This window comes from Peromyscus eremicus, chromosome 19 (assembly GCF_949786415.1).
Source record: "Peromyscus eremicus chromosome 19, PerEre_H2_v1, whole genome shotgun sequence".
In the NCBI taxonomy this organism is placed as follows: domain Eukaryota; kingdom Metazoa; phylum Chordata; class Mammalia; order Rodentia; family Cricetidae; genus Peromyscus; species Peromyscus eremicus.
This window is the reverse complement of record NC_081435.1, coordinates 52925108-52952943: the sequence shown is the minus strand read 5'-3', so window position 1 is coordinate 52952943 and position 27836 is coordinate 52925108. Positions and strand designations below refer to the sequence as shown.

The window sequence follows — 27836 nt, the reverse complement described above, 5'->3', positions numbered from 1 at the left end:
AAATTACAAGGTTCTGCATGAAATTCTAGACACGTGAGTAATGCTACTATGTAACAGAAATTTCTGAAAGACTTTGAGATGTGAGGGTGGGAACTGGCTTGGAGGAGGCATACACAAAGTGTTCTGGAATATTGTCCAAGTCAGGGCTGGAGAAATGTCTCAGTTGGTAAGGTGCTTGCCTTGCAGGCAGGAGGACGTGGGTTCCATGCCCAAAAGCTATGAAAACAAAGAGGAAGCAGGCTGGTCTCGGGATGGAGGGCCAGCTGTTCCAGCCTACTTGGAGAGTTCTAGGCCAGTCTTAAAAAAAAAGGAAAGAAAAAAAGAGGGTAGGCATCTTCTGACTTCCACACACACACCCATAATCACAGTGTGTGCATATAAACACACATAAAGAAATTGCCTAAATGTGTCTTTTATCTCGGATTTGGTTGAAGAGCCTGCTGGAGTGTCCCCAGGGGCTGTTCTAGGCAGCCATCCAAGGTCCCCTCTTACCACACAGGCCTTGAGTGCTTAGCTTGGTGCTACTATTACTCTGTCACCTGACACCTCAGGTGAACTAATCTGTAAGGTGAGCCCTTTCTTCAGAGAGAACAAAGTTTGTACCAGCCTCCAAGCCTAGAGTCTACGGAATGGCCTAGAACATTCCACCAACTCCTGCGCCACATGCCCGCTCCACAGCTCCAACAGGAGACCGCCTATCTCCCAGGGCTGAGGCCAGCACACCTGAGGCGGCTGGCGGGCGTCGGTTGTCTCCAGCAGGGTCTGGGCATTCTCCACCTACCTTATCCCCAGAGCACTCTTCCTGCTCTGGGATTTGCAGCCAGTGGGAAGGCAGCCTGAGCCAGCTTGGGCTTAGAGGGAGAAAAGGAGGGCGGTACATCAGCAGCACGGGGCACAAGCTGGGGAAAAGGTGGCAGCTGGGCAGCCATTACAGAGGTGCTACGTTGGAAGGCGTCGGCTTGAAGCAGCGACCCCTCTCCCCAGCGCTGGGCCCAAGCAGACTGCAGCAGGAATTCATTCTTCTCAATCTCCTCAGGCCCTTAGTGTGCAACTGGTTCTGGAAGCTACCCGTGGAATCAGCACCAGGTCTCAACTCAGGCCTGACCTTCTCCTACCCAGGTCAAATGTCGGAACAGAACCCACTGCTTGCACCCTCTGGAAGGCGTGCTGAGAACCAGGCTTGGAGGTGAGTACCAAAGGGAGGGACGAGAGAGAGGTGGTGATTGTTTGAGGTGGCTCCTCAGTCAACCCTGGGAACACCTGTGCTCACCGCTAACGTCAGGGGTCATAAAAATCTGGAAACGTCAACCTCACATGGATCCGACAGCAGGTTAAGGGTTAATCAGCCTAGCCACTACACAGTAGTTGCAAGTCTTTCTCTGTATTTACAGTGGTTTTCCCAACCTGTACTTGTGTCTCCTCCCAAGCCTGGGTGAGGCGACAGGAGTCCTGGGTGCTGGTGACGACATCACACCGAGCTTATGAAACTACAGCAAGGGCTGACGACACTCAGTCCTGCTCGGATGTCACAGGCTGGCAGTCTCTGAGGGGCGAGGGTGAGGACATTGAGAGGGCCGTACCATGAAAAAGGACAAGGCTTCCTCCACCCCGAGTAACAGAGAGGCTGAATTTTAATGGGAAACTGACACATGTCTGGATACCCAGAATACCTTTCTGAGAACCACCATGGCTTGGATGCTAATGTCGTTCACTCTCCCGATGTCCAGGGCACCCTGGGAAGCAGCCGTGATGTCAGTCGCCTTTGCAGAGATGGAGGAATAGGATCACGAGTGTTGTATAAAGTTGGCAATTCTTACGCTTAATAAAAGACAAAACCTAGCATATGGATGAGGGCAAATGAACCTCTTATTATGTTTACCTCATGCGTTCAGGGCAGAGTTCATCCCTAAGGTGGGGTTCTTACCAGAGAGTAAGGAGATGCTCATACCTTAAATCTGCAGTCATTCAAACCTTTTGACACAATTAACATGGTAGATTCTTGAAGAAGCATTAAATCAGACAACCCATAATACTTATGTAGGAAATGTTCCAGCTTTCATAATTCTTTATTAAATATTTGACAAGTTGCATCACCGCTTTACAACAACTTCACTTTGTCACATTTTCTTTTTTTTCCCATTTGCTGTCAGGAAAACAAGCTACAGTGTCTCTTTAGATCTCTCAAGAAGAAAGAAAAGGACTTGACTGTGGAACTTGGCGTGTGTACCAGATTCAAGCTAGGTTCGAGCTTCCCAGACTGGGAAAGCGAGCATCAGCCAGTAAGCGGTCTTAGAAAAAAACGTCAAGGTAGTTTGGTTTTGACCATTGTATCAAATAGCACTCGGCTTTGTTAGGGGTAGGGTTAGAATAAAACGTTAAGAAACACTGAGAACTCATTTGGAATGCTTGAGACTCTTTTTACCTTCAAAGTCACTTTAAGAACATGTTTTCATTTGATAACAGATCCCGAATTAAGAAATGATAGCAAGCCAATACCTTTCTAGGGTTCTCAGGGGCTGAGAGTCAGAATTCTCAGGACACGACTTGGAGAAAACTGTAGACGGGACTAAGTTCTCATTCCCTTTTGAATCCAGATTACTCCTAAGGTGTAAAAATGCTATACAAATATATTTGGACAGCATACATACATATGTATATATGTTACATCTGGGGTAGCCAGAGGAAGAACAGGGTCACCGAGTCAACACGAAGAACACTGTGACAAGGTACGCAAAAATCAGTCTGAGTATGAGGTGTAGACTGGCTTACACAAGAACAGACATCTGTCAACACGGGCCATGGTCACAGCAAAGGCTGTCAATACACCGAGACACAGTGGAGGGAATGCAGGACATCGGAGGTCACGCTCCAACAGATGCCCTTAGATTTCTACTGCCGCTCCTTACAAATACGAAACCAGTAAAGAGACATGTTGCTTCAAACACGTACTTGGAGCGTTAACATTTCAAATAAAAGACAGATGCTGAATGAGAAGTTTTCTTGGAAAATTTCCTACCAAACAGAAAGCTACCCCTTTTCCTAGAGAACCCTAGACAGGCTCATGTCCTAACGCTACAGCTTTTTCTCTGACACACTGAAAACACTCTGGGATGGAGTGCATACACAGATGTATATACACTGTTCATTAAGGCTTATAGAAATTAAAAAAGTGGTCCAATGTATATCACATTTCTACCCAGTTTTAAAATCTAAGGTACAAAGTGGAGTTTTTTTTTTTTAAACATATCCTAGTCCTGAAATTGGCAGTTTTGACATGACTTAGGATATACCCCAATGCATGATGAAACAGAGGTAGCATGTGGTCTTCTGGGAGCCAGACAGGGAGAAAGGCAGGCAGTGACCCTGCACAGTAGCACCCCTACTGGCCAGGAAGTGAATGACAACAGATAGCATCTCCCTTCTGTTACTGAGATGAGTAGAGAGCCGCAGACAGAAAAACAGCTAATCCTGGGGGGACGAGCCAGGCAGCTGATGAACCCAGGCTTTCTTTGTAGACTTCCGAATTTCAGAGGTGAGATGCGAGACTCTCAGGAAAATAGAGAACACATTAGAAGCTGCTGTACTCGAGCCTGGCTCTCAGAACAAACTGGAATCTGGTTGAGACCAAGAGCAACAGATCATGTGAGATGCACAAGTGGTTACATTTTTTTGCAACCCACTTCCATGAGTCTGCTGCTGAGCCTCTATGGGGGAAAAGATGTGTGTCAAGTCGCTTTGTATCATTTTTGCCCTGAATGTCAGGATTCTCTGCTGTCTCCTGCTTAAGGTCCTCGGAAACAGAATTCTTTATCTTATCCACACCCCTCCCCGCCCCCAGCAATTGGGGATCAAATCTACGGCTAAGTACATGCTAGGCAAACACTCTGCCACTAAGCTCCATCGGCCCTGGAAACAAGAATAAACTACGCATCTCTGGTTCTTGTGATCTGCCAGAGGACCGGCCACAGAAAAGCAGAGACTGGTGTTATAGACAGACAAGGATAGCACACTGAAGACACCGAGGATAGACCAACGCCTACCACCTGTTCTGGAGTCAGCAGGCCAATCCGGGCTTACCACGGACTAAAAGGAGCAGGGAGAGAAACACAAGACAGCCACCTGAGGCTCAAAGTCCTTCCACAGGGAAGCGGAATCCTGGCAGCCCCTCTGCAGCCTTGAGGTGAATGATCCACAACTACTGTCTGCAGCAGTGGGGCCCGAAGAATGACCCGCCTCTTGTCCCCCAGGGACGGTATACTTTCCATTGCCATTTACAATTATCGTACAAAGATGACCAGGCCTGGGCATCAGGCATTTCAGGTAACAAGTAATACTTCACAAACCGGATCAACAGGGAACCGTATTTTTACTTTCTAACAGGCCAATGCTCCAGTTCAGTAACAACCGTTGAAATCTGAATTACGGACCAATGAACTGGTGTTACAATGACTGGCCTTTCAAGTACTCTCAGGAGTCTCTTTCAATAGGCCTTTCCTGCTCTTGGCTTAGCAAGGATCGGAATTAAGTCTTTTTTTTCATATTTTTAAATAAAAAAATCATGTCTGGGTCAGGTCAAAGGACAACTTGCAGACATCAGTTCTCTCCTTCCATCAGGTCGGTCCCAGGGATTGAACTCAGGTTGTCAGGCTTGGTGACAAGCACCCCGACTCACTGAGCCATCTTGCTGGCCCTTTTGGCATTTTTAAAGGACTTGACTACTTTGTACTTAGTGAATAATGCGGTTCCATCTAGAGCCTACAGAATTACAGAACCCCAGTTATTAGAACAGATTTTGGTTTCTTCTTCAATCAAAATACACTGCTCAGCTCAGGCTTTGGCACACTTTGTAACAGAGAGATAGTTCTGGACATGGCAGGTTATAAAAAAAAGACACCCCCCCCCCCCTGCCGGCCCCAATATCTGTTAACTACGGGAGAAAAAAAATCTCACCAGAAGGCAAGGATAGAACAGAGTGTTAACTGTTTTTGTAATTACTCCATAGCATATGGAAAGAAGCCAAAGCTCAGCCTGGTGGGATTCGACCCTCTGGGGCTTCACCAACCAAGGATGCCCATGGCTCCTTCATGGCACCCACAGCTGCGTAAACACGAGCAATTTCTTATACCAAAGGTCCTTCCTTATGTAGCAGAGACCACACTCTTTTTGTCATTTCACAATTGGCAAGAGATCAAAACACCCCGTGTCCCCTAACTTCCAGGACGGGGGGTCTAGGACAACACAAGTCACAGGGACAGCAGGGGTGCTCAACTCCCACACTGCCTCAGGCATCTTCTCAGAACACAACAGAATTCTGCAACGGAGACTTACAAACTGCAGACACCCACATTCTTTCACCCTTGCCAACAGGCAGCTCAAACTCAGTGGATCCCACTGGGTCTTCTGACTCACTTTTAAACTAGCACGCAATGGACGTGACTTGTAGGGGGGGGGCAGTACACAGTATCGAAGCATGCAAAATAGGTCATTACGGCACACAACTTGGCTAAGTGCAGAGTAAGTCAATCCTTGTGTTCGAGTAGAAATCACAAAACGGCTGGAGAAGACCTGTGTGGAGGCTCAGCATTACAACTGTGTTCACGAGGAGCCTAACTCACACAACTGATAAGATACCGCACCAGACGGATGTGTGCAGGGAGAAAGAAACAATCACATGGTTTATGAGGAAAAATAAAAATAAAAAAAACCCAAACAAACCAACAACCAGATAAAACCTGCATAACGTGCCTTTGGAATTGCCAGAGTTACAGCAAGAATGGGTTATTAGCTACTGTTTAGCCAAAGGAGACAGAAGACCGACTCTGGCTTCCTCGGTTTTGAATCAAGCAATGCCATTGGAAATGTCTCTACAAACACCAAAGCGAAAAACAGCGTCAGAAGAGGCTGTGTGGCCACAGGAAAGGCGAAGGGCTTCCGATGCGAAAGGACAGTCCAACCCTGTCTTCAATGTGCGATGGCACACGGCGACACTCCTAAGGGACGGCGGGTGTCAACCCTTTCACGTTAACGCAAAGATATCATGCTATGTTACAATTCTTCCAGTCTGTACCTGGTATTAATTTGTACAAAAAAAAAAGGGCAATATCCAGTTTATTTTCATTCTGAGCGTGGAAAAAAATTGTTATGCTTAAGGTTCTATTTGAAATTCTTCCCAAGCATTGGTCTGTGTAGAAGGCTTCTGGAGAAAATGAGTTTTCCAATGCTAATAAAGTAGAGAGTGAGAGTGTCCAAGTACTTCAAAAATAAAAATGTCACTGACATTAAGCTTGATATGAAATTCAAATACAAAAAAAAATATGCTCACTTTTCCAAGTACATGAGACATCTTTAATTGTAATGAAATAAAATCTGAAAATCAGTCTAAATCATTTTAAAAAGTAAACATGAGTTGTAATACTATACCTGTAGCGTGATTAATTCCATTCATTGTCATTAGAAAGTATGCAAAATATTTATTAAGGGCTTTGCCTGCAGAGGCACAACATAAATAGATCAAGTCCTCCTGAAATGTAATCAGTGTACACGTCAACCGGTTGAGAATCGGTGGTGACAGGGGGTGGTACTTGAGCTGGGGCTGCGTGCCCTGGCGGAACTTGGGCACGGGCCTGGACAAGCTGGGCTCCAGAGCCAGGCCAGGCAACTGCTTCTGCCACCGGCTCTGCAAAAGTCTGCCAGGCAAATGCAAAAAGTGCACGCAGAACTTGCTGGAAGGGCAGCGCCCCCGGCGCCGGAGGCCTTAATCCACCCCTTCAAAGCCTTGAGCGTTCTCCACAGCCATGAGGAGTTTCTCCCGCAAATCTTCAAAGGTTTCGTATGGAGGTAAATCAAGGCGATTAAAGCTGCCAAAGGAATGGAGAGTGGTGGTGAGTGGCCGCCATTCCTCCTTGCCATAACGGCACTTTCTCGATTTGGCTAATGGGCACTGGCTATGTGAGCAAGGGAATTATTAAAAAGAAAAAGCCACACTTATTACCCAAGGCCAAATTCTAGTTAGGAAAGTGTCTATGCCAAACAGGTCATACAATCAATGGGGAAAAGAAAACAGTCTTTCAACTGTCCCTGACCCCTCTGCTGCTGGGAGGGAGACACAAAGGTAAGACAGGTACCAACATCCACAGAGAGACTAAACATGGGGGCTGGCGAGATGGCTCAGCAGGTACAGGTGCTTGCAGGCAAGCCGGGCGACTTGAGTTCAATGCCTAGATGCCACATAAAGGCGGAAGGAGAGAGCTGACTGCACCAGTTGTCTCCTGGCCACACTGGTAGCACGCACGCACGCACACATTATAAAAAAAAAAAAACTTTTTTAAACCCACGGAGCATAAGGCATGCACACTTCAGGAATGAAGGATGGACAGACTGCTTCCTCACACTATCACTGGTCCATCGTGCCTGAGCCACGTGCTCGAGCCACGTGCTCTTCTGTAGGTGTGAAGCAGGTTAAGGTTATGTGTTCTACACATGCAGATTCCTAAGCAAGGAGGTGAAGCCCGAGAACCACGGGTCCCACTCCCAGGAATGGTGCAGGCTCTAGAGCAGACTCCAGGCTGCCTGAGCTCCAGACACTGAGACACCTCTGCTATCCAGTCTGACCACCAGTGAGGTTCAGAGAGCGAGCTGCACTTTACAAAAGCCCTGTCACCTAGGAAGGCTTCAGCCGGGGTGGGGCAGGTATGGCTCACCCTTCGAGAAGGAGGTCTTTGGATAGAGATGGATGGCCTCTGCAAGAAATCAAGCCCGCTTGTTTACAGGCCAAGTTCAAACCCTGTCCCTACCATCTGTGGGACACTGGCCAAGTCATCTCACCTCTCTGAATCTGTCTGCTCAAATGTAAAAAGGAGAAACGGGGCTGGGAGCACGTGCTCAAAAGATGGCGTCTAAGGCCAACTCGCCCAACGTTTACTGAGTATTTGCTCTGCCCAACCCTGTTCAAGAACATTGAAAAAGGGCTTGTCAGCCCCTGTCAGGAAGCTGTTTGAACTCTGCAGACATCCTCCCTAGGATAAAGGCTGAGAACCGTGGACGTTGCATGCTCTGGATGGCCGATTACAGTCTGAAATCAGCGTGCATGTCAGCAAGGACCACACAGGCCGTGGCCATGCTGGTCCATGCAGAGGGAAGGGCACCGGCAGCAGCCAGCTCCTCCACTGTCAGTTTACACAAAGGCTCTCAGGGGTGCTCATGTCAGCTCAGCACAGTCAGCACAGGCTTTGGACCCTCGCTGTGCTGAGAAAGGCAGGACCACACTTCCCGACTTCCTAGGAAGAGTTTGGACTAAAGGGAGCTTGCTGAATTCTGCTGAAAAACCCACTGGGCCCTGTCTGTCTCTGGGCTGGGGGGTCATGTGACTCTTCTAAGCCAATTCCTGAGGCTTCTTCCCTGTTCTCCAGCCAGAGAAGACCTTCTGAAGGTGTCAGCCCTGCCATGGGGTTGCTTACAGACTGGGTGAATAGGCCTTTTAAATTGATGCTGCTATGGGGAATTTTGTCCGTAATTATTTGAAATGTTATTTATTGTGCGCATGTGTGTGTACCATAGCACACATGTGGAGGACAGAAGACAATCTGCAGAACTTGGTTCTCTCCACCACATGGGTCCCAGCGATCCAGCTGAGGTCGTCAGGCTTAGGTTCACTGATTTTGATGTGTCTCAGTGTTCTGAATAGATGCACGTGTGCCACATGCGAACCTAGTGCCTACAAAAATCAAATCTCCTGAAACTGGAGTTACAGATGGTTGTGAGCCGCCACCACGTAGGGACTGGGAATCAAACTCAAGTCCTCTTCAAAGGGGAACAGGTCCCCTTCACCACTGAGCCGTTTCTTCAGGCCCCACGGGGATGTTGTTACTTACCATGTGTGAGCTCTGGGCAGTTTTTCAGGACTACCCCATTGCTCTATTGTAAACAGCTGAGGACCATTGGAACCTGGGCAAAAAAAAGAGAACAGACACATGAGCAGGGCTTGAAGCAGGAGAACAAAGCTGTGGTGGGACTTAGTTAAAGGGGAGGGAGGAATATTGGGGGGGGGGAGTCTGCCCAGGTCTGCACTGCTCAGGGGTTGGCCTAGCTAGCTCCCCTGCAGAGCTGAAGTGGGCCAGGCTCAGCACAGGTGCTGGTGCCGAGGCCTCTCCACTTCAGGGGAAAGTAATGCACCGTGAGCTCTGATGCCCAGAGCAGAAAGAGTCCTGGGGTCTGCAGGCGGGGGGCCCTTCTTCCATGGACCAGTTTCAACCATATGGATGACTCTGACAATCTGGTTTTATAAGCTGAATGGAAAACCTGAACTATGGAGGAAAAAAAAAAAAAAGGAAAAAAAATGGAGAAAGTTTCAGGCTCTCCATACAAACACTGCCTCAATCTGTGCCTCTGTTCTGTGTCTCCACGGGTCTCGGTGGAACTAATACAGTTAAACTGGTCTGGAAAAAGGGGCCAAGGTGGCAGGCAGGATGCTGCCTGCTTGGATCCTCACAGGACAGAGGAGTCTGGGGCTTGCCACACTCACCATAAAGTTCGGCAAATCCATTCATGGGTACTCGGGAGGTGCCTGTGACAAACTGTAGTAGCCGGATCCGCTTCTCAGCATCCATCAGGAGCACAGCCTGCCGGAGGCAGAAGGTCATCACGTCACCACGCACACAGGGCTGTGATGCAGGCAGGCAACTAACTTCTCATTTACGCTGCCCCAGAGGCACCTGCAGTGTTGACTCTGAAAACCGGCACCGCCTCCCCTTTTTAGATGGCTGTTATGATCTCACCCTCTCTAATCTTTTTTTTTTTTTTTCTTTTTGGTTTTTCGAGACAGGGTTTCTCTGTGTAGCTTTGCGCCTTTCCTGGGACTCACTTGGTAACCCAGGCTGACCTCGAACTCACCAGAGATCCGCCTGGCTCTGCCTCCTGAGTGCTGGGATTAAAGGCGTGCGCCACCACCGCCCGGCCCACCCTCTCTAATCTTATCCAGAGCATCGCTGGGTCCCGTTTTTTGCTTTTGCCAACGGGCTAAAATAAATGATATAAGAAGAAAACTCTTTGATGTTCTCAAGCTCAGGTTTCTGGGTTTGAGGCCTGTCATCTCCCTGAAGCTAATTCTAACCAGGCAGTGTTCCTAAAACAAAGGGAAGCCAGGTGATGAGATGTGGCCAGAGAGAGTTCCCTAATGACACTTTACAAACAGAAGGAAACCCAGGCAAAGATGGGCCTTGGAACCAATCTGTGAGGCTCCTCGCCGCCTCCCAGATCCCAACTGCTGCAGGAACCGAACCGGTGTTCCTGGGCATGAGATTTGATCTTCTATAAAACAACCCCAAATAAAAGCCAAGTTCGCCGGGCGGTGGTGGCGCACGCCTTTAATCCCAGCACTCGGGAGGCAGAGCCAGGCGGATCTCTGTGAGTTCGAGGCCAGCCTGGGCTACCAAGTGAGTCCCAGGAAAGGCGCAAAGCTACACAGAGAAACCCTGTCTCGAAAAACCAAAAAAAAAAAAAAAAAAAAAAAAAAAGCCAAGTTCTGGTCTTTGACAATTCTGGTTCTTTCTCTCTGTACTTTTACTGGTACTTGAAACATTAAAAACAGACATTCAGAAGTTAAAACACGTTAGTTGATTTCTTCTCATTTTTTTTTTTTTTTTAAGTCAGCATCTGCCAGTTTTAGTGGCAAACACCTTTATTTCGAGCACTTTGGAGGCAGAGGCAGGTGAATCTGTTTTGAGGCTAGCCAGGACTACATAATGAGACCCTATTTTAAAAAAAAAAACATTGTCTGGTAAGTAGTTCAGGCTGTCCCAGAACTTGCTGTGTGTCCCAGGCCAGCCTCAAGCTTCCAATTCTCCTGTCTCAGCCTTCCAAGTGCTGAGCTTATGAGTGAGACCTGGGAGTTGAGGTATATGCTATCATGCAGGGTTGACTTTCTTTTTTTGTGTGTAAATAATCTTTTAATTTTTTTATGTTTAGTTTACTATCTTTGACAAACCATTCTTGAGCCCAACAGAACCCAAACATTGGCCCTTAAGATAGTAAATCAAATTTAATTTGCATCTTGGGTTGCAAGATATAAAAATCAAAATGTTATTGGAATAAAAAAATGCTGAAGCTGGGTGGTGGTGGTGCATGCCTTTAATCCCAGCACTCAGGAGGCAGACTGAACTCTTTGAGTTCGGGGCCAGCCTGGTTCTACAGAGCAATTTCCAGGACAGCCAGGACTACACAGAGAAATTCTGTTTTGAAAAACCAACACCCCCCTCCACCACCCCAAAAAACCAAAAAACGAACAAAAAAGTTGAGAAAATGACTTTTACACATTCATGAACCAGCCTGAAGGCATGCCTATTCCCAAAGATGCTCCTGCTCTGATTTCCCCCAAGAGGCCTGACAGGGAGATTAGGACTTCTCTAGTTTGAAGGAAGAGCTTGAAGCAGAGGTTGGGCCTAGAGAGCTGCGGTTACCTTCCAGAACCACTGGATGACGGGATGATTGGGGCAGTAGCCATTCTTGTAAATAGAATGCTGTCTCCAGTCATTCACGTCGACATCACCAAGGCCACACATCAGCAACTGGTAAGGAAATGGGTCAGATGTAAACGAGGTGGGCTATGTAAGTTGAGAACTCTCTCTTCTCTGCTGGCATTTGTCACCGGACAAGCAGGTAAGCCAGCAGTTCAGGAGAGCCAAAGAATGCAGATGCACGGGCTGAACTTCCCCTGACACTCACATCAGAGTTGGCAGAGGAAGGGAGGGGGGTGGTTTCTTAACTGACCTGCATGCAAGACCGTGACATTTTATACTGGAGACCATGGGTCATCTTTCCAGCCTGCATGCTTTGGGCACAGTGCTGCAGAGTTCCTTGTACTGCATTAGCAGATGCACAGGATCCTGGCTGTTACTTGTTCAGATATCTGAACTAGTCCCCATGACAGCAAGAACTCATCTCCCCTAGATGGGTCAATCCAGGTGACAACACACGACCTCCTCATCCTTCCAGCGTCCTGTGGGCACCCAGGCAGGAACTGGTGCCCTGAATCAGTACTTAGCCTAAAGTCTGCTCTTATCCATAGGAGTTTCCAATGAATATGATATTCCCACGGGAGAACTAAAATACAGCAGGAAGAAAACCATTCCCAAAGCCTGAAAGCTGATTCCTTGGCCTCCCTGGCACCAGCCTGGCTGAGTCATCTGGGGAGGTGGTTCACTTCTCACAGCCGCTTGTAGTGCGTGCAATACAGAATTCCCATGACACTCATCTAGAAACTCCCACTTTAAACTCTCTGAGGCATGCTTTGTTGGACATGGGCTTGGAGAGAACAGCTGTGGACAGATGCAGCCTCCTTCCTTCTGTGCCTCAACACAACCCAAGGTGAGACAGGTTTTCAGTTTTCAAGCTGCTCTTTTCCTCATCTACACCGAAGCTGAGAAGCGCACTTTCTGCTACCAGCTGGGGGCCTCCTGATGGTCCTTACTCAACACAAGCCACTTCAAGGTCAAGGTCACGTCTCCTTTACAGACTCTGGAGAAGGTGTACGGCTATCGTGTGACCAAGTCCTTCAACCACATGCCAAGGTGGAGACCGGGAGGCAACAAAGGGACTGGGCTGGCCTGGTTGTGCCAGCAGACCACTGTCCTAGAGCGCTGGAGTGAACCAGGCTCCTCCACAGACATGGCAGACTTCTTTGCCTGAGCACTGGGTTATACACCCAGCACAGCTCCCTAGAAATGCTCACAACTGCCCTGTCACAGGCAACGAATCGCTTTGACTACTCCTGCTAGCTTCCCCAGATTAGAAGACAGGCCTCGTAACAGAGCATTCAATATGTCAGAGAAAATAAAAAACGCCATCTGCAGAGTAAGGAGATAAAATATATTGGTAACACAAACCTCCAGCTCATTTTCATCGAAAATTTTAATCAAATCGATTGGAAGAAGTTCTGTAAATCCCTGAAAGAAAAAGATAAAAACATCTTAAACATCTTTTTTTTTTCTTCTTCAGAAAAGAACAATTTCCAAGGGTTGAATAAGCTTGTGGTCAGTCAGAGGAGGCTCACTCTTTACTGCTGGCTCATGCGGCAATGACAGTGTCAGGTGACCACAATTCCAATAACAGCAAGCCATGTATAGGAGCCTGAAAATGTGTACGGTCTAGAAGCTTCCAGCACTTGCACCCTTTTTGAAACCCTGTGATACTAGGGATACTGTAGGCAGGTGGATTGCAAAAGCAATTTATGACACACTTTTGTGAGTCAGTGTGTCTTAAAATGCACAGACCACAAACGTGGAGGAGACTCATTTAAAAATAGCTGTAGTCATGGGTGGAGGAGGAGGAGGCAGCATAAGCTAGCACAGAGAACAGACAGAACAGCAGTCAGGCTCTGTCCTGGGCTGTCATTAATTAGGGGGTGACCCAGGAAGAGATTCTAGACACTGTGATTCCTGAGGGCTGGGCGGGGCTTGTTGTAGAATATTACTTTAAGATGTGTTACATTTGTTTAGGCTGTGGAACATTTGTTTTAATGATGCAAAGATGCGTTGCATTCTTTTATGTTGCGTCTGTTTAACTCTGTGAAGCTGTGTTGCTGTGCCTGTGTAAAACACCTGATTGGTCTAATAAAGAGTTGAACGGCCAATAGCAAGGCAGGAGAAAGGATAGGTGGGGCTTGCAGGCAGAGAGAAGAAACAAAAGGAGAAAGAGAAGGAACGAGAAAGAAAGAAGAAAGGACACCAGGGGCCAGCCACAGAGTGAAGAATGAAAGTAAGAGTAAGATTACAGAATAAGAAAAGGAAAAAGCCCAGAGGCAAAAGGAAGACGGGTTAATCTAAGTTAAGGAAAGCTGGCCAGAAATAAGCCAAGCTAACGATGGGCATTCATAAGAATTCATAAGTCTCTGTATGTATTTATTTGGCAGCTGGGTGGAGGGCCTCCAAAAAGCAAAGAGCCAAAAGAGTAATAAAACAGTCGATGACGGGGGCTGGGCACATCTGTTTCCCGGGACGTCCTCCTTAAATACAGTGCAATAGGCGCCACAGTCACGGTCACATCTTATGTCCCCAGGCCCTGGCATATATGACCTTCCTGCTGGGAGGGCGGGGCGCTATCTTCATGATGTGCAGGCCACTGAGCTAAAGAGAACCGTTCCATGAGAGAGGTTCCTGGAAATGACTACCACGGGGTTTGGGCTTTTCCCTTCAAAATTTATTTACTGTGTGCACGCATGGATGGGGGTCACAGGACACCCCGCAGGAGCTGGCTCTGTCCTTCTAGCAGTGGCACTGGGGGTCTCAACTCCGGCGGTCAGACTTGGAGGCAACAATCATCTTTACGTGCTGATGAGCCACGTCACCGGCCCCTCTCGTTGCTTTTAAGTAACTAATATTATCATTATTAAAAAGAAATGTCACATTCTGCCAACATGAAATACTTTATGGTTAAAAAGAAAAAAAAAAAAAGGGCTGGGAAATGTCCTCTGTGGTAGACTATTCATGAGAGAGGTAGTGGCTTCATTCCCTCGCAGGGAGAAAAGAGGTATTTGGATATCACAGAAAAACAGAGCATGAAAAGGGGAGTGTTGTAGCAGAAAACCCCAACATCTTGGTGTACCAACATGGCCCTTGAATTACCACAGTGCCAGAAAAAGCTATTAAAAAAAAAAAAAGAGGATATGGCTCCTTTAAGAGTTTCTGTCTGCTGGCAAGCCCTTGAGCAGCCAGTATGTTACGTAGGAACAAAAAACTAATTAAAAATGCTGCCACAGTGCAAGCATCAGCATTCCAGAACTCTAGGAAGGTTGAATGCAGGTCAGACAAACCTCCAACCTGCCACAAGTTTCACACTTGGTTTTCACGACCCTAGAAGTGGGCAGACCCACAGTGAGAGCCACATTTGGAGGATCCAGGTGTAGGTTAGCAGTTTAAAGGTTTGTTCATACGGTCAAAAAAGACTGAAGATATGCAATAAAAGAGGTCCAGACAGAAAAACCTCTGAACAGGTTACAGTGTGTTTAACGACGTATGTAGGCTTAAGAAAATAAAAAGGGTATAGTCACAGAAAGCAATGAATAGTTTAAAAATAATAATAATAAAGTCTTTACAGAGAGAGTAAAAGTAATATAAAAGGAAAAAGCCACGTAAAATGGGGAATACACAGGGAGTCTGGATCCTGTATGTTATTGTGTTGATTTTGAATTTTTTTTTTTTGATTATTGTTGAGCTAATGGCAGCTGATGACAGACAAGGGATTGTGAGCAGGACTGCAGAATTGAACCAACCTAGATACTTTAGGGCTATATTAACTTTAAAAAACAAGTAAAAAAAAAAAGTATGTGTCAAATGGAAATCAAAAGTGCTTTGGAATTTTGTTCCCACAGGAGAGGAGAGGCTGTGGATTCCTTCAGGAATAATATGGATCAGGTGTCATCAAGGGAGACCTCCTGAAACTTGTCAGGTGATATCTATCAGCAAAGGTTACTGCTGGTCTACCCAGGACTTGGTCATTACCTAAAATTTTCTCAGGGATCCCTGGGCATGCCTTCGTCCAGACAGCAGGAAGCAGTATGGAGAAAACAACGTCCACATTCCCAAGTATGGTGTGGGAGACTTTTGGTTATTTGGTGGGGTATGGATGTTTATTATAATTTGTGGAAATATAGGAATGATAAGATAAAAAGGTAGATTACTGAATCTACTTTAAACTAAAAAACAACTATTAATTTTAAATATTTTGTATTGGTAAGGACTTTTGTATACTGACACAATTTAAGGTCATTTTTGTTAGAACATAATGTACATATGTTTCTACTCTTGTTTAAAGGATTTTTGTATACTGATACAAATTTAAGGTTATTTTTGTTACAACATATTGTATATATGTTTCTATTCTTGTTTAAGGTATTGTACCTATGCAGTTCATTTAAAAATGTAAGGTAAAGTCCTAGTTTTTGAAATCTATTATTATAAACTATATAGGATAATCAAGAAACTTAGGTCAGTAGTCATATATAACAATCAAATTTTTAGATGTTAGGTATGTTTTCTAGGTTAAATAGATATATTATAGATAGATGGTCTTCAAATGCTTCAAAGGCCTACAGAATATGGCATTTAAAATGTTTTGTTAACTTAAAGTTTTTCATGACAATGAGACACATCTGCTCCTGGCAACACTAACTTGCTTCAGAGATGATGAGCACTGAATAAACTCCTTATGGAGCTTGCTTTCATTGTGGCAAAGTTAGCCACTGGGCAAAGAAACTGTTCTTGCCTTTGACTGCTGACAATGTGCTGTGCAGACTGGACATGCTGGACCCACAGGGAAAAGACTGTTGAACTTTGCCAAAACAAGGCAGGACACTCCTTCAAAGTTCCCGCTTCATTGAAAAGTTTGCCAGATACTCTAGGCCTGTAGGCTGAAGATGGATGCCCCAAGATTGCAGAGGAACTTTGGGTGACTTTCTAGGTAGCCAAATGTCTCTGTTGTTAAAGAATATTATATCTTTCTGGGTCTTTGATGGAGTTAAAAACTAAATAGTTTCAGTTTTTCTTAGTTATGATAGAAAGTAAGTTAGGTGTAAAACTTTGGATTCACTAGGATAGGATAGATAATGCATTATTTTCTTTGAATATGATAACTAAAAATGGTCAGAATATTGTAAATGTAATACCTACTTGATAATTGTTTTCGTTGTATGTAGTTTTACTATGTTAAAGTTAAAACCTTTATTTTTATTTAGACAAAAAGGAGGAAATGTTGGAGAATATTTTAAGGTGTGTTACTTTTGTTTACGTTGCATTTATTTAACTCTGTGAAGCTGTGTTACTTTGTCTAAAACACTTAATGGTTTAATAAAGAACTGAACCGCCAATAGGTAGGCAGGAGAAAGGATAGGCAGGGCTGGCAGGCAGAGAGTATAAATAGAAGAAGAAATCTAGGAGGAAAAAAGGAGAAGCAGCCAGAGAAGGAGGAGGACTTCAGGGGCTAGTCACTCAGTTACGCAGCAAGCCACAGAGTAAGAAAGAAAGGTATACAAAAATAGAGAAAGGTAAAAGCCCAGAGGCAAAAGACAGACATAGACGAGATAATATAAAATTAGGTAAAGCTGGCTAGCAACAAGCCAAGCTAAGGCCAGGCATTCATAATGAAGAGTGAGTCTCCCTGTGTGATTTATTTGGGAGCTGAGTGGCGCCCCCGAAAGAGCCAAAACAACCAACAACGGGAGACTCTGTTGGAAGCTTAGTGTCACAAAGGGAAAGGCAGCATGCCTGGGTTGGGTAAGGTCTGAACGAGAGGGCACTATTTTTGGAAGCACAGTAGCAGGCAGCTCTCTGGGTACCGCTAGAACTTCAAGGTAATGGTTCCAGACCAGGTATGAAAAAAGTTCTGTTTAAACATAGCGGAAGCTCTAGTGAGATGGCACAGCCAGTGAATGTGCTGCTGGCCATCCCGAGTGCCTGAGGACCCGAGTTCTATCCCTGGAACCCACATGGTGGACAGAGACATCCAGTCAATGTGCTGCTGGCCATCCGGAGTTCCTGAGGACCCGAGTTCCATCCCTGGGACCCACATGGTGACAGAGACAACCAGTAAACGTGCTGTTGGCCATTCCGCCTGAGGACCCGAGTTCCATCCCTGGGACCCACATGGTGACAGAGACATCGAGTAAACCTGCTGCTGGCCATCCCGAGTTCCTGAGGACTCGAGTTCCATCCTTGGGACCCACATGGTGGACAGAGACATCCACCTCCTTCAGAGTTGTCCTCTGATCCTCACGTGTGTGCACAATACAAATCAATCCATTCGAAACAAAAAAACAAAATATAGGTGGAAGCCAGGCGGTTTCATCCTAGCACTCAGGAGGCTGAGGCAGGATGGCCGTCAGTTCCAGGCGTCTCAAGCAAGCAAGCAACGATGCAGTCAAATCAGATTTAAAAACGGAGAAAGGCAAAGCAAGGGGACACTTAAAAAAACAAAAAAAGGTGGCAAAGCATCATGGGACATTCCCACCTTGGGAAATGGCCAACAGGGTGAGCTGCCCGTGTTGGCCTTCGGCATGCTGTCCCCACCCTGACGCCCTTAGCGGAGCTTACCTCCAAGAAGGCATTCATTTGCTTCTGGACCCTGTTCACAAATCTCCACTGGATGACTAAGCTGTGAGAAAAAAAAAAAAAAAAAAGGAACATGCTTAGCCACCTCTGGCACTCTACAGTCACTGCTCTGTTTATCCTTGGGCCTGCGGCTCCTGAGGCGGGGTAAACAGAGAATCCCGGACAACAGAAGGGTGAGGTAGGGTAGGGCTGGCTTTGGGACATCTGCTGTGAATCATTCTATTTCTTTAAAAGCCACTGGAGCATCCACGAGACGTCTATCTTCTCTCCGAGGCTACCAAGAGCGTAACTGGTCTGCCGGGCTGCATCAAGCCTCAGTAGACCCAAGTGCTCCACAAAGGGGACTTGGTGAAGAAAGAAGAAAAGGTGGGCTGGAGAGATGGCTCAGCTGTTAAGAGCACTGGCTGCTCTTCCAGAGGACCTGGGCTTGATTTCCAGAACCCATATAGCAGTTCACATGTGGGTAACTGTAACTCTAGTCCAAGGGGACCTGACACCCTCTTCTTGTCTCCAAGGACACCAGCCACACCTTATGATATACAGACATACATTCAAAACACCCATACACATAAAAATAGATAAAAAAAAATCAAAGATCTGTTATTAAAAAAGTCATAGGATGTGATCACACATATCTGCCCATTCATATATATGTATGTATAAATATGAGCATGGGTTTGTTAAGGGTAGTTTATCATACCATATATTATACATGCTAATATTTAAAAATAAATTTTTTTTTTGAGACAGGGTCTGCCTCCCCAGCGCTGAGGTTCAAGGTGTTGCTACCATATCTGGTCCACACTGGTACTAATACTAATACTTTTAATACTAAAGTTTAGAGATGAATGGTAGAATCTGAACATCACTGTAATTGTCCCTGAGACAGTGTTCAGTGTGAGCAATCCAGATGCTGACCTCATCCTCTAGGTGGCAACACCCGAGGGGAGCAGCCTGCAGCACACACCGCGCTCAGCTATATGGGTACCACAGGGCTAGGCTGCAACCCGCTGCCCAGCAGCGTCCTTCCAGTACCCGGGCCCCGCAGGGGCCAGTGAGCAGCGGGAGATTTCAATCCCACACAGCTGAGACTCTGCCTGACCTAGGCCCACATGATATATGTCAGAATCCTTAGGCTTTGGCCATCCTGGGATGGATAATTAAAACAAAAACAAAACCACGTAACACCAGGACTTTACAAAGAAGGCCAGTGGTGTCTGCCAGGGGGCATCCGATGAAACTGACCATGGTCAGAACAAGTGTACCAATCAGTGTGCACAGACGCGTGCCACGGTAGCTGCTGACTTCTAGCTTATTTGTTAAGCACCATGAACTTTTATCTGAAAGTGACAAAAACCAAACCAAACCAAACGAAACCAAGAATAAAACTCCCGACATGAGCTTGATGCTTCATCAAGGTCTCCCGAGTAAAGCCCGCAAGGCTCCCCATTTCTTCCTGATTAGATGGCAGGTTTCCTTTACATCACACTAACATAGAAGACCCCAACCTGCCCTCTGAATTCACGCCCACCGACCTATTTCAGATGAGGAGGGAGGAGGGCACTCAGCCCGTTGAAAGGGAGCATAGGCTGCACATGAACTCAGTGTGGGCTGAACCCACCGACCTACAGAAACCAGGACCTGTGAACCAAACACGCCTCCATGTCCCTCACTTTGGCCCAGGCCTAGGCTAGAGTGCATCTTCGAAGAGCCTAGAATTCTGGGTTGGGTTCATGCTGCTAACTGAAGAGGAAGATATAATAGACTCAATTGAGAGTTCCTTCTGCCTGTTGTGGGCGTCCAGTGTTACTCAGGAGCTAAACTTCCAGGAGGACTCGACGACTTATTTCACAGAATGAGGCTGAAATTGAGTTAATGGACAGCAACCATCAGAACAACCCAACATGTCTGCTGCATTTCCCTCGGCTTCCAGGATGGACAAGGCAGGAGACAGAATATTTTCTTTTTGGCAATCCCTAATTCTACCCCATTAGTATCTAACATTCCCATGGCTGTAATTCTGAATTTCACACGAGCATCCATCCCCGAAGAGCACTTGGCTCTTCACCATAATGCACACTCTTTCTTCTTGCGGCACTCCTCTAGGGTAGTCCACTGAAACTGTGAGAGAAGGGAGATTTCCCTCCCACATTCGACTGCCGAGGAGGCCAAGCCCCCCAAAAAAAGGCTATTATTTAAACTCAAGAAGCCAGGCGTGGTGGCACACACCTTTAATCCTAGCACCTGGGGAGGCAGAGGCAGACGGATCTCTGTGAGTTCAAGGCCAGCCTGGTCTATAGAGCAAGATCCAGGATAGTCAGACCTATACAATATAGAGACCCTGTCTCAAAAGTAAAAGCAAAACTAAACAAAAACTGACAATAAGTTTGCATCTGTAGTATGCACGAGCCGTTCTGGGTAAGGACAACAGCCCTGTAAGCCATGTGATTTCTTCAAGGTCAAAGTGATAGGGACTGGGGAGATGGCTCAGTTGTTTAACTGCTTGCTGTGCAAACTGAAGGACCCGACTGCTGGTCCCCAACACCCATGTTTAAAAAAAAAAAAGCCAGGCATGGTGGTGTGCCCCTGTATGCATCAATGAACTCGAGGTTCACTGAGAGACCCTCTTTAAGAAAAAAAAAAAAAAAGGATGAACACTGATTGAGGAAGATCTGACCACCCCCATGCATGCACACTTTCATCCACACAAATGAACACATATCACACACACACACACACACACACACACACACACACACACACACCACACAGTAAATGTAATAAATATGTGCATACGTACTCAATATATTCTCTTTTGTTTTCATTCGTTACCATTATTTCTGACCCATTGGGCTTCAGGTCCACTTGATAGGTCTGCGATTACAAAGGAGAAAAACAGCAATCAAAGACATGAAGTTATCTGACATATTATTATCGAATAACATCTTACTATAAAAGGAAGAGAAGCAAAGTTTGTTCAAAAACATTTTCCCAGCAAAGGGTTCCGTGTACAGGAGGGTGTCTAATGAACCTTTTTAACTGTTCCAAGATGCTAAGCATGAAAAGATGTTATCATTAGAGGCAAATTATTTTATGGCTATTTGTGAGTTTAATTATTCTTCATTCATTAGCAACAATGAAGGGCAACATTTTCACATGCTAGCCATTTATCAAGACATTAATTATGTTTAAGGAGAACATCTATCCATCAAGCCCACAGAGATCCAAATGCCAACCAACCATCGAGCCCAGAGATGTGAATTCCAGCATTCTGTTTGTTACTAGAAATCACGCTGCATAAAGAAGGATTCATGGAATTTCTTTCAAGAGGCAAAATACAGGGGCTTAAAAAACAAAACAAACAAAACTCAACTAACCAAACATCATCATCAACAAAAACCAAGTAGAAAGGGAGGGAGGAAGGAAGGACAGATGGACAGAAAGACACACACTTGCTTAAGAAGCCAGGCTGAGATTCTGTGTTTCTTTTCATAGGAGGCCAGAGGAAAACTCTCCTACCATGTGGGTCCTTGGGGTCTCTACCTGTTTTCTCCTTTTGGTGACAGTTTCTCTTTTAGAAGTTCTATGAATGATGTATAAAATATATATATTCCAGGGTTGTATAGTTGGTGCTATATACACACCAGGATTGTCAGTTTATAAAGTAAATATCAAAAGACACTACACAACCACCCAAAGGGCAAAAATGTACATCTGAAAGATGACATTGACTGCAGCTGTTAAAACAGCACAGGATATCTACTGACGCGGGAAGGCATCTGTAGTGTATCTAATTCTACTTGTGGAAACAAACCCAAGCAAACTTGTGTCTGTGGGCCTGCACAGAGTAATTCAGGAAGACACAGGTAAAACTTTTCATCATGACTTTTCTTGAGCTGGTGGAATCATGTGAGTCATATTTTTGTGTGTTTTTACTATACTGGCTTTATTTTTACTAAGCATCAACTACATTGGTAGAACTGTTTTTGAAAGGAAGAGACTAGACTATTCATGTTAAATAATGAGGCCATGGCCATAAGGTGGGGGATGGGTGATCCTGCCAACCGGGTCCTTTTTGTCAGGTGGCAGAGAAAGCACACACAGCAGCCTGAGGAGGGCATTTTACTCCCCTCTCCTGGAGCCTCCAGATCCCAGCAGCAGCGTCTCAGTTAGTGGGTACCTTGGCACCCCCTACTTCCCATTTCATGGAGCTATCAGTCTCCAGGGATGAAGATTAGAGCTCTTCCAGGGTCCCGTTCCAACATGGGACCCACGACGCTGGTGCCACTGCTACTTCTTTGAACTGGGCACAAGCGTCAGCTGAAGCAGTTCCCAGGATGCTAAAGCTGTATTATGTGGATGTAATTCCCGGGCAGTCACATACTTTCACTTTTCTGTTGTCTGCATCCCTCCATTCTCCAACCTTCCTATCTTCAAACACCCCCGCACTGTATGTCACAGGGCTGGCAGCCCAAAGCAGCTCAGACACACAGGCAGCCGAGCACTGAGGAAGCAGGGTGGAAGGCTTTTCCAGATCACACATAGTCCCACTAGTAATAAGCCGAACGCCAATGTGGCTGTCTAGCGGTCTAGCCATGCTGTGCTACAGCCCACAGCAAAGGATGCAAGGTGAAAAACCACGGGAGCTGGCCACACATACCTGCCCAAAGTTCTCTTCATCTATGCAGAACATGAGGTCAAGTTCCGTGGGGTCATTTTCTAAGATCCATTTCAAAGAGTTATAGTACTCGCTGTCCTACAGGATTGACAGAGAGGAGAGCATTCATGGTCAAAACACAAACCTGTCCAGCTCTCTCACTACTAAACTCACCCTCACGTAACTCCATGCAAAGATGCCCAAGGGTGGCACTGTTCACCACAGTGTTGGGGGCCTGCTCTACCAAAACCACTTCTCCTTCCCTTTAAAGATTTACTTCGTGTCTGTGTGAGCATGCACACGTGTTCAGGTGCCCCTGGAGGCCAGGACAGGGGTCAGATCCTTTGGAGCTGCAGTTACAGTCAGTTAGTTGTGAGCCACGCCAGGAGCTGAACTCTGGTCCTCTGCAAGAGCAGCACACACTCTTAATCACTGAGCCATTTCTCCAGCCCCATCTCCGCACTAATTTAAAACACAAGACCTCTGGACAGTGACAGTATTTGTGACTTCTTCCTGTTCTCTATGGCTAATGGCACCTGCTTGGGAGGGCAGTTAGAGCAGTGAGACTATTCAGGTACCCCCACCCCCCTACCCCCGTCTTGTTTGGTAGCCCCACAGTGGTCTCTAACTCCTCTTCCTCACTCAGCCCCTAGACCTGGGATCACAGCCTGCCTACACCGTTTGTGGTTGTACCATAACCTGCTCGGGTCCACTGTCTTCTAATAGTGAGAATATCAATGAATAGGCAGGTCAATGCTCTCAACACCACATGCTCTGTGTTCTGTCCTTTCCTATTTTCTCAGTGTTCTTTGCCCATTAATTTAAGCAAAAAGCAGGGCCAGTGTTTCAGAAAATAGGAGCTGTGAGACCATCAGGTCCCCTCTGCTCATGCCCAGAGTCTCCTGCTGAGAACAGGACAGGCTCAAAAGAGACCAAACAACAATGTGTACATCCCAGTTAAGACACCAATGGCCGGGGCTGTAGAGGTGGCTCGGCAGCTAAGAGTGTGTACTGCTCTTGTGGAGGACCTGAGTTTGAGTCCCAGCACCCACTGGGTAGCTCTGTAACTCCAGCTCCAGGGAAACTCTGAGGCCTCTGGCCTCTATGGACACCAGCATTCATTTGCATGTGCTACTCACCCAATACACATAATCAAAAACAAAACAAATACCCCAAACCCCCAAATACTAATGGCCAATAGGAACCAGATTCAGGTGTTTAATAGCAATCTGTAGAGTGGGACAGTGTTGCACACTTGGTGTAGAGGCAGGGGGATTGTGTGTTCTAAGCCAAGCTGGACTACATACATAGTGATATCCCGCCTCAACCTCCTTCCCCCACTGGGGGTTGGGGGGCAATTTCTGTGCTCCCAGCCTCCTCAGGATTGCACAACAGAAGCATAAATTACTAAAGCGGAAGCTGGAAGGGAACGTGAGACTGAACTGAGACAATAGATGCCAGCCAGTCTGCACATGTCACAGGTCCAGAGTTCAGCAGTCACCTATCACGGGTACCACTCATTCTCAACTCTGCACAAAACAGTCAAGTGATCACATGGAAGCAGAGCTGTAATTCTTCCATGAGGACAAAAATAAACACACACACACACACACACACACACACACACCTACTTGTGTGCGCACAGGTAGCAGAACATACATAAGCAGAGAAAACCAGACATATAAGTGTACTCTGAAAAGAAGGGCAGATTTTGTTTCTGAAAAAAAATCTTTCCTGTCCAAGGATGGTCAGCCCAGGTAAGGCCTAAGCACCGAGCATGGTCAGCCCAGGTAAGCAATCAGCACCATGCCACGTGGACACCACTTTCTGGAGGGTCCGTCGTAACTACTCAAGTCCCACTCTCCCATTCTGTAGCTGTAACTTACTCCTCTGTGTCAAGATGATCACATCTAGGTGACTCTTGTTTTGGCCTCACCTCCACCACTTAGTTCCATGAAGGCAGAAAAGAGAAGGTGGGATCGTCTAGCATTTCAGGTGGAAAACAAGGCTATAACACGGTTTCCGACGTCCCTTGGGTTTAATTTGCTCATCCAGTCTCAGCTGGTTAAGCAGTGGGAACTGGGGCTTTCCCACCTCAGTGCCCCGGCTTTTGGAAATCAACCATAATTTGCTTATTATAGAAATCAGGAAGATCAATTAGCTTGCAGGCAAGCAATTCCTCCCTGTACTTCACGTGGAGTGATTGTACCTATAACAACTGCTGGGACTGCAAACACGGTTTCTGACACCCGTCCGTAAGGTGCGAATGGCCTGTGATGGCTACCTGATGCACTGCTTTTACTCACCACAGACTCCATGTCGTTCAGAGTTATCTGCTTCCCCAACATCATCTTGTAGAACGGTCGGATGAAGAACCCTGAAATACGGCAAAAGCTTGGTTAAGTTTGAAGCCCTGGACACTGCTACGCGGTCTGCGAAGGAAATCAAAGAATATAAACTGCTTTCCATATAAACGGGACGTCATGACTGAATGATCAAGGACCTTCTAGAGTAATCCATGAGCACGTGAGGTGGGGACACTCACTGTTTCATTTTAACTGTTAACCTGAGATAATCCAGAATCACCCAGGAAGGCATGCTCTGTGAAGAATTACCTAGATCAGTTTAGTCTGTGGGCACATCTGTCAGTGACTGTCTCAACTTTTGATTGGGCATTATTCCCTAGGAAGGGGTCCTGATCACTCTGAGAGAGAAAGATGCGCTTATTCTCTCTTTGCTCTTCACTGTGGATGCGATGTGACCGGCTGCTTGAGTTCCTGCCTTGACTTCCCCAAAATGATGGGACTATTACTTGGAAGTATAAGCCAAATCAACCTCTCGTCTCCCACACTGATTTCTGTAGGGATACTCTATCACGGCAACAGAAATGAACTGGGACAGGGGGCCTAGGAAGCAGTGGAGTGGCGTGGGGGATGGCTGTACTTGGAGATAGTTAAAGCAGCTGATGAAATGGCTTCCAGGAGGCAACAAACAAGCAAGCCCCGGGCTGAGCAGAAGCGTGCGATGCCACCAGGGCTTGGAAGAAGAACGGGTGTCGGCAGAGGGCTGAGATGTGAGTACAGTGTTTCAGGGAGGCTGGGCCAGAAAGGAGACTTCTCCCGGGGCAGGGCTGAGTCAACGAGACCAGGGAAGCTCCGCCTGCACATCAGTGCCAGTTCCTGGACACTGCTGTCGACAGAGGTCCCCTGTGCAGGCCGTGCAACGGTCCACGAGGGCTGCCGAGGGCATAGGAAGCCACAGCAGAGAAGACTCCCTGACCAGGTAGCTGTCTTCCTGGGAGCCCATCCACAGGAAGGCTGCATCTTTGCCTCTAGGTGTGGGGCCCCAGGGCCCTGCGCAAGCACTTCATTTTGGCTTAGTGGAGTCCCCCAGGGCCATAGACGACACACTTTAGTGTCTAGTGAAATAAAAACATAACACTGACCACAGGGGCAACTGGGCTGAGTGTGCTCTGCCAACAGGGCACTCATGTGCTGAGAAACTGAAGACCTGTGGATCCCTGACATATGCATGACCCCCTTTGAGGGAACCAGCCCAGCCACCTTAGGTCCCCATCCACCCTTGGCTCTCGCCATTTTTCCCTCTGCAGGGCTGAGCGCTGGTCAGCCTAGATTCTGACGAAATGCACCTGGCTTCTGATCTTCCAGGACACTCAGCCCCAAGTTAAGAGTGGTTCTGTGCCTCCTCCTGCCAATGTGCAGCAGGGCGGCCATCACTGCTGTTTGTCTTTCTTTTTCTCCCTTAAGTATGAGGTCACTGGGGTCAGAAGCATGTTTTACACTTATCTATATTCCCCCCACAGTAATTCAGTGTCTTCTTGCTTGGTGGAAGATGAATAAGCTGACTTTCTCAGAAGGTAGAGGAGTAAACAGGTTGACATAAACAAAGGAGGGGCCTGAGGTAAAAAGGCAAGCTGTATGCACACATGGGCAGAGTCATAAAAGTGCTTACTGTATACATACACATGGACAGAGAGAAAGAAGCACTTACTGTATACATATACGTGTGAACAGGGTCAGGAAGAAGCACTTACTGTATACATACACACATGGACAGAGTCAGAAAGGAGCGCTTACTGCATACATACACACATGGACAGAGAGTTAGAAAGAAGCACTTACTGTATACATATACATGTGAACAGAGTTAGGAAGAAGCCCTTACTGCATACATATACACATGGACAGAGTCTGAAAGGAGCACTTACTGTATACATACACACATGGACAGAGTCAGAAAGGAAGGACAAAGTCAGAAAGGAGTGCTTACTGTATACATACATACATGGACAGAGTCAGAAAGAAGCGCTTACTGCATACATACACACACGGACAGAGTCAGAAAGGAGCACTTACTGTATACATACACAAATGGACAGTCAGAAAGGAGCGCTTACTGTATACACACATGAACAGAAAATCAGAAACAAGTATCAGCTGTACACACACTTGAACAGTGCATCACACAGGAGCACGCACCTTATGCATACAGGGGACAGATAAAATCAGAAACAGTGTCCACAAAACAAAATATTGATACCCAAGAATCACAGTTGGCTAGCCATTAGTAGTACAAATACATTAAAAGAAAAGTTTGGTGGATCCATCAATTATTTACTGGAGCAGCTCAAGCTCCATAAGGGCAACTAGCCAAATGCCCTGGCCAACAGCCCTCTCCACTGTCACGGAAATGTCCTCAGCCATTCCACATCCAAGTCTGAAGTTTCTCATGGTTTTTTTGCTCACTAATGATTTTTGTAGTGCTCTCTATGTAAGGGGACTACTTTTGAGACCACCAAGTCCACAAGAGATCTGCATGACAGGCTTCAGTATATTCAGGCAGGGCTTTCAGTCCTAACTTCTCATGTCCTGGAGTTCCTGTAGATTTTCTCTCAAGAAGGACACAGCTAATTTGTTCCACTTACCGCAGAAGACACTCTAGGGTTAAGGCTTTAGCTGAGTGATAACATCACTTTGAAATCATTAAAAACTGATTTGGGGACAAATGGAGCAATGGCAGGCTGCTGATGGATTAGATCATTTCTTTAACTTTTCAATTAAATT

The 27836-nt window shown here is 46.4% G+C and overlaps 1 protein-coding gene across 5 annotated transcripts in view; it reads right to left on the bottom strand.

Moving 5' to 3' along the window:
• Positions 1–6322: 6322 nt before the first annotated feature.
• The window catches only part of Nedd4l (NEDD4 like E3 ubiquitin protein ligase), a 338079-nt gene continuing 316565 nt past the window's right edge, over positions 6323–27836 (bottom strand). For all 5 annotated transcript variants that reach the window (XM_059246793.1, XM_059246794.1, XM_059246796.1 and 2 more), the window contains 9 exons: positions 25059–25129; positions 22756–22851; positions 20896–20969; positions 18078–18138; positions 12879–12938; positions 11454–11561; positions 9521–9617; positions 8871–8943; positions 6323–6857 (listed from right to left, as the gene is read on the bottom strand). In XM_059246793.1, coding sequence (XP_059102776.1) covers positions 6755–6857; positions 8871–8943; positions 9521–9617; positions 11454–11561; positions 12879–12938; positions 18078–18138; positions 20896–20969; positions 22756–22851; positions 25059–25129 — 743 coding nt within the window. In that variant the 3' untranslated portion in view covers positions 6323–6754. The remainder of the gene's footprint in view (positions 6858–8870; positions 8944–9520; positions 9618–11453; positions 11562–12878; positions 12939–18077; positions 18139–20895; positions 20970–22755; positions 22852–25058; positions 25130–27836) is intronic.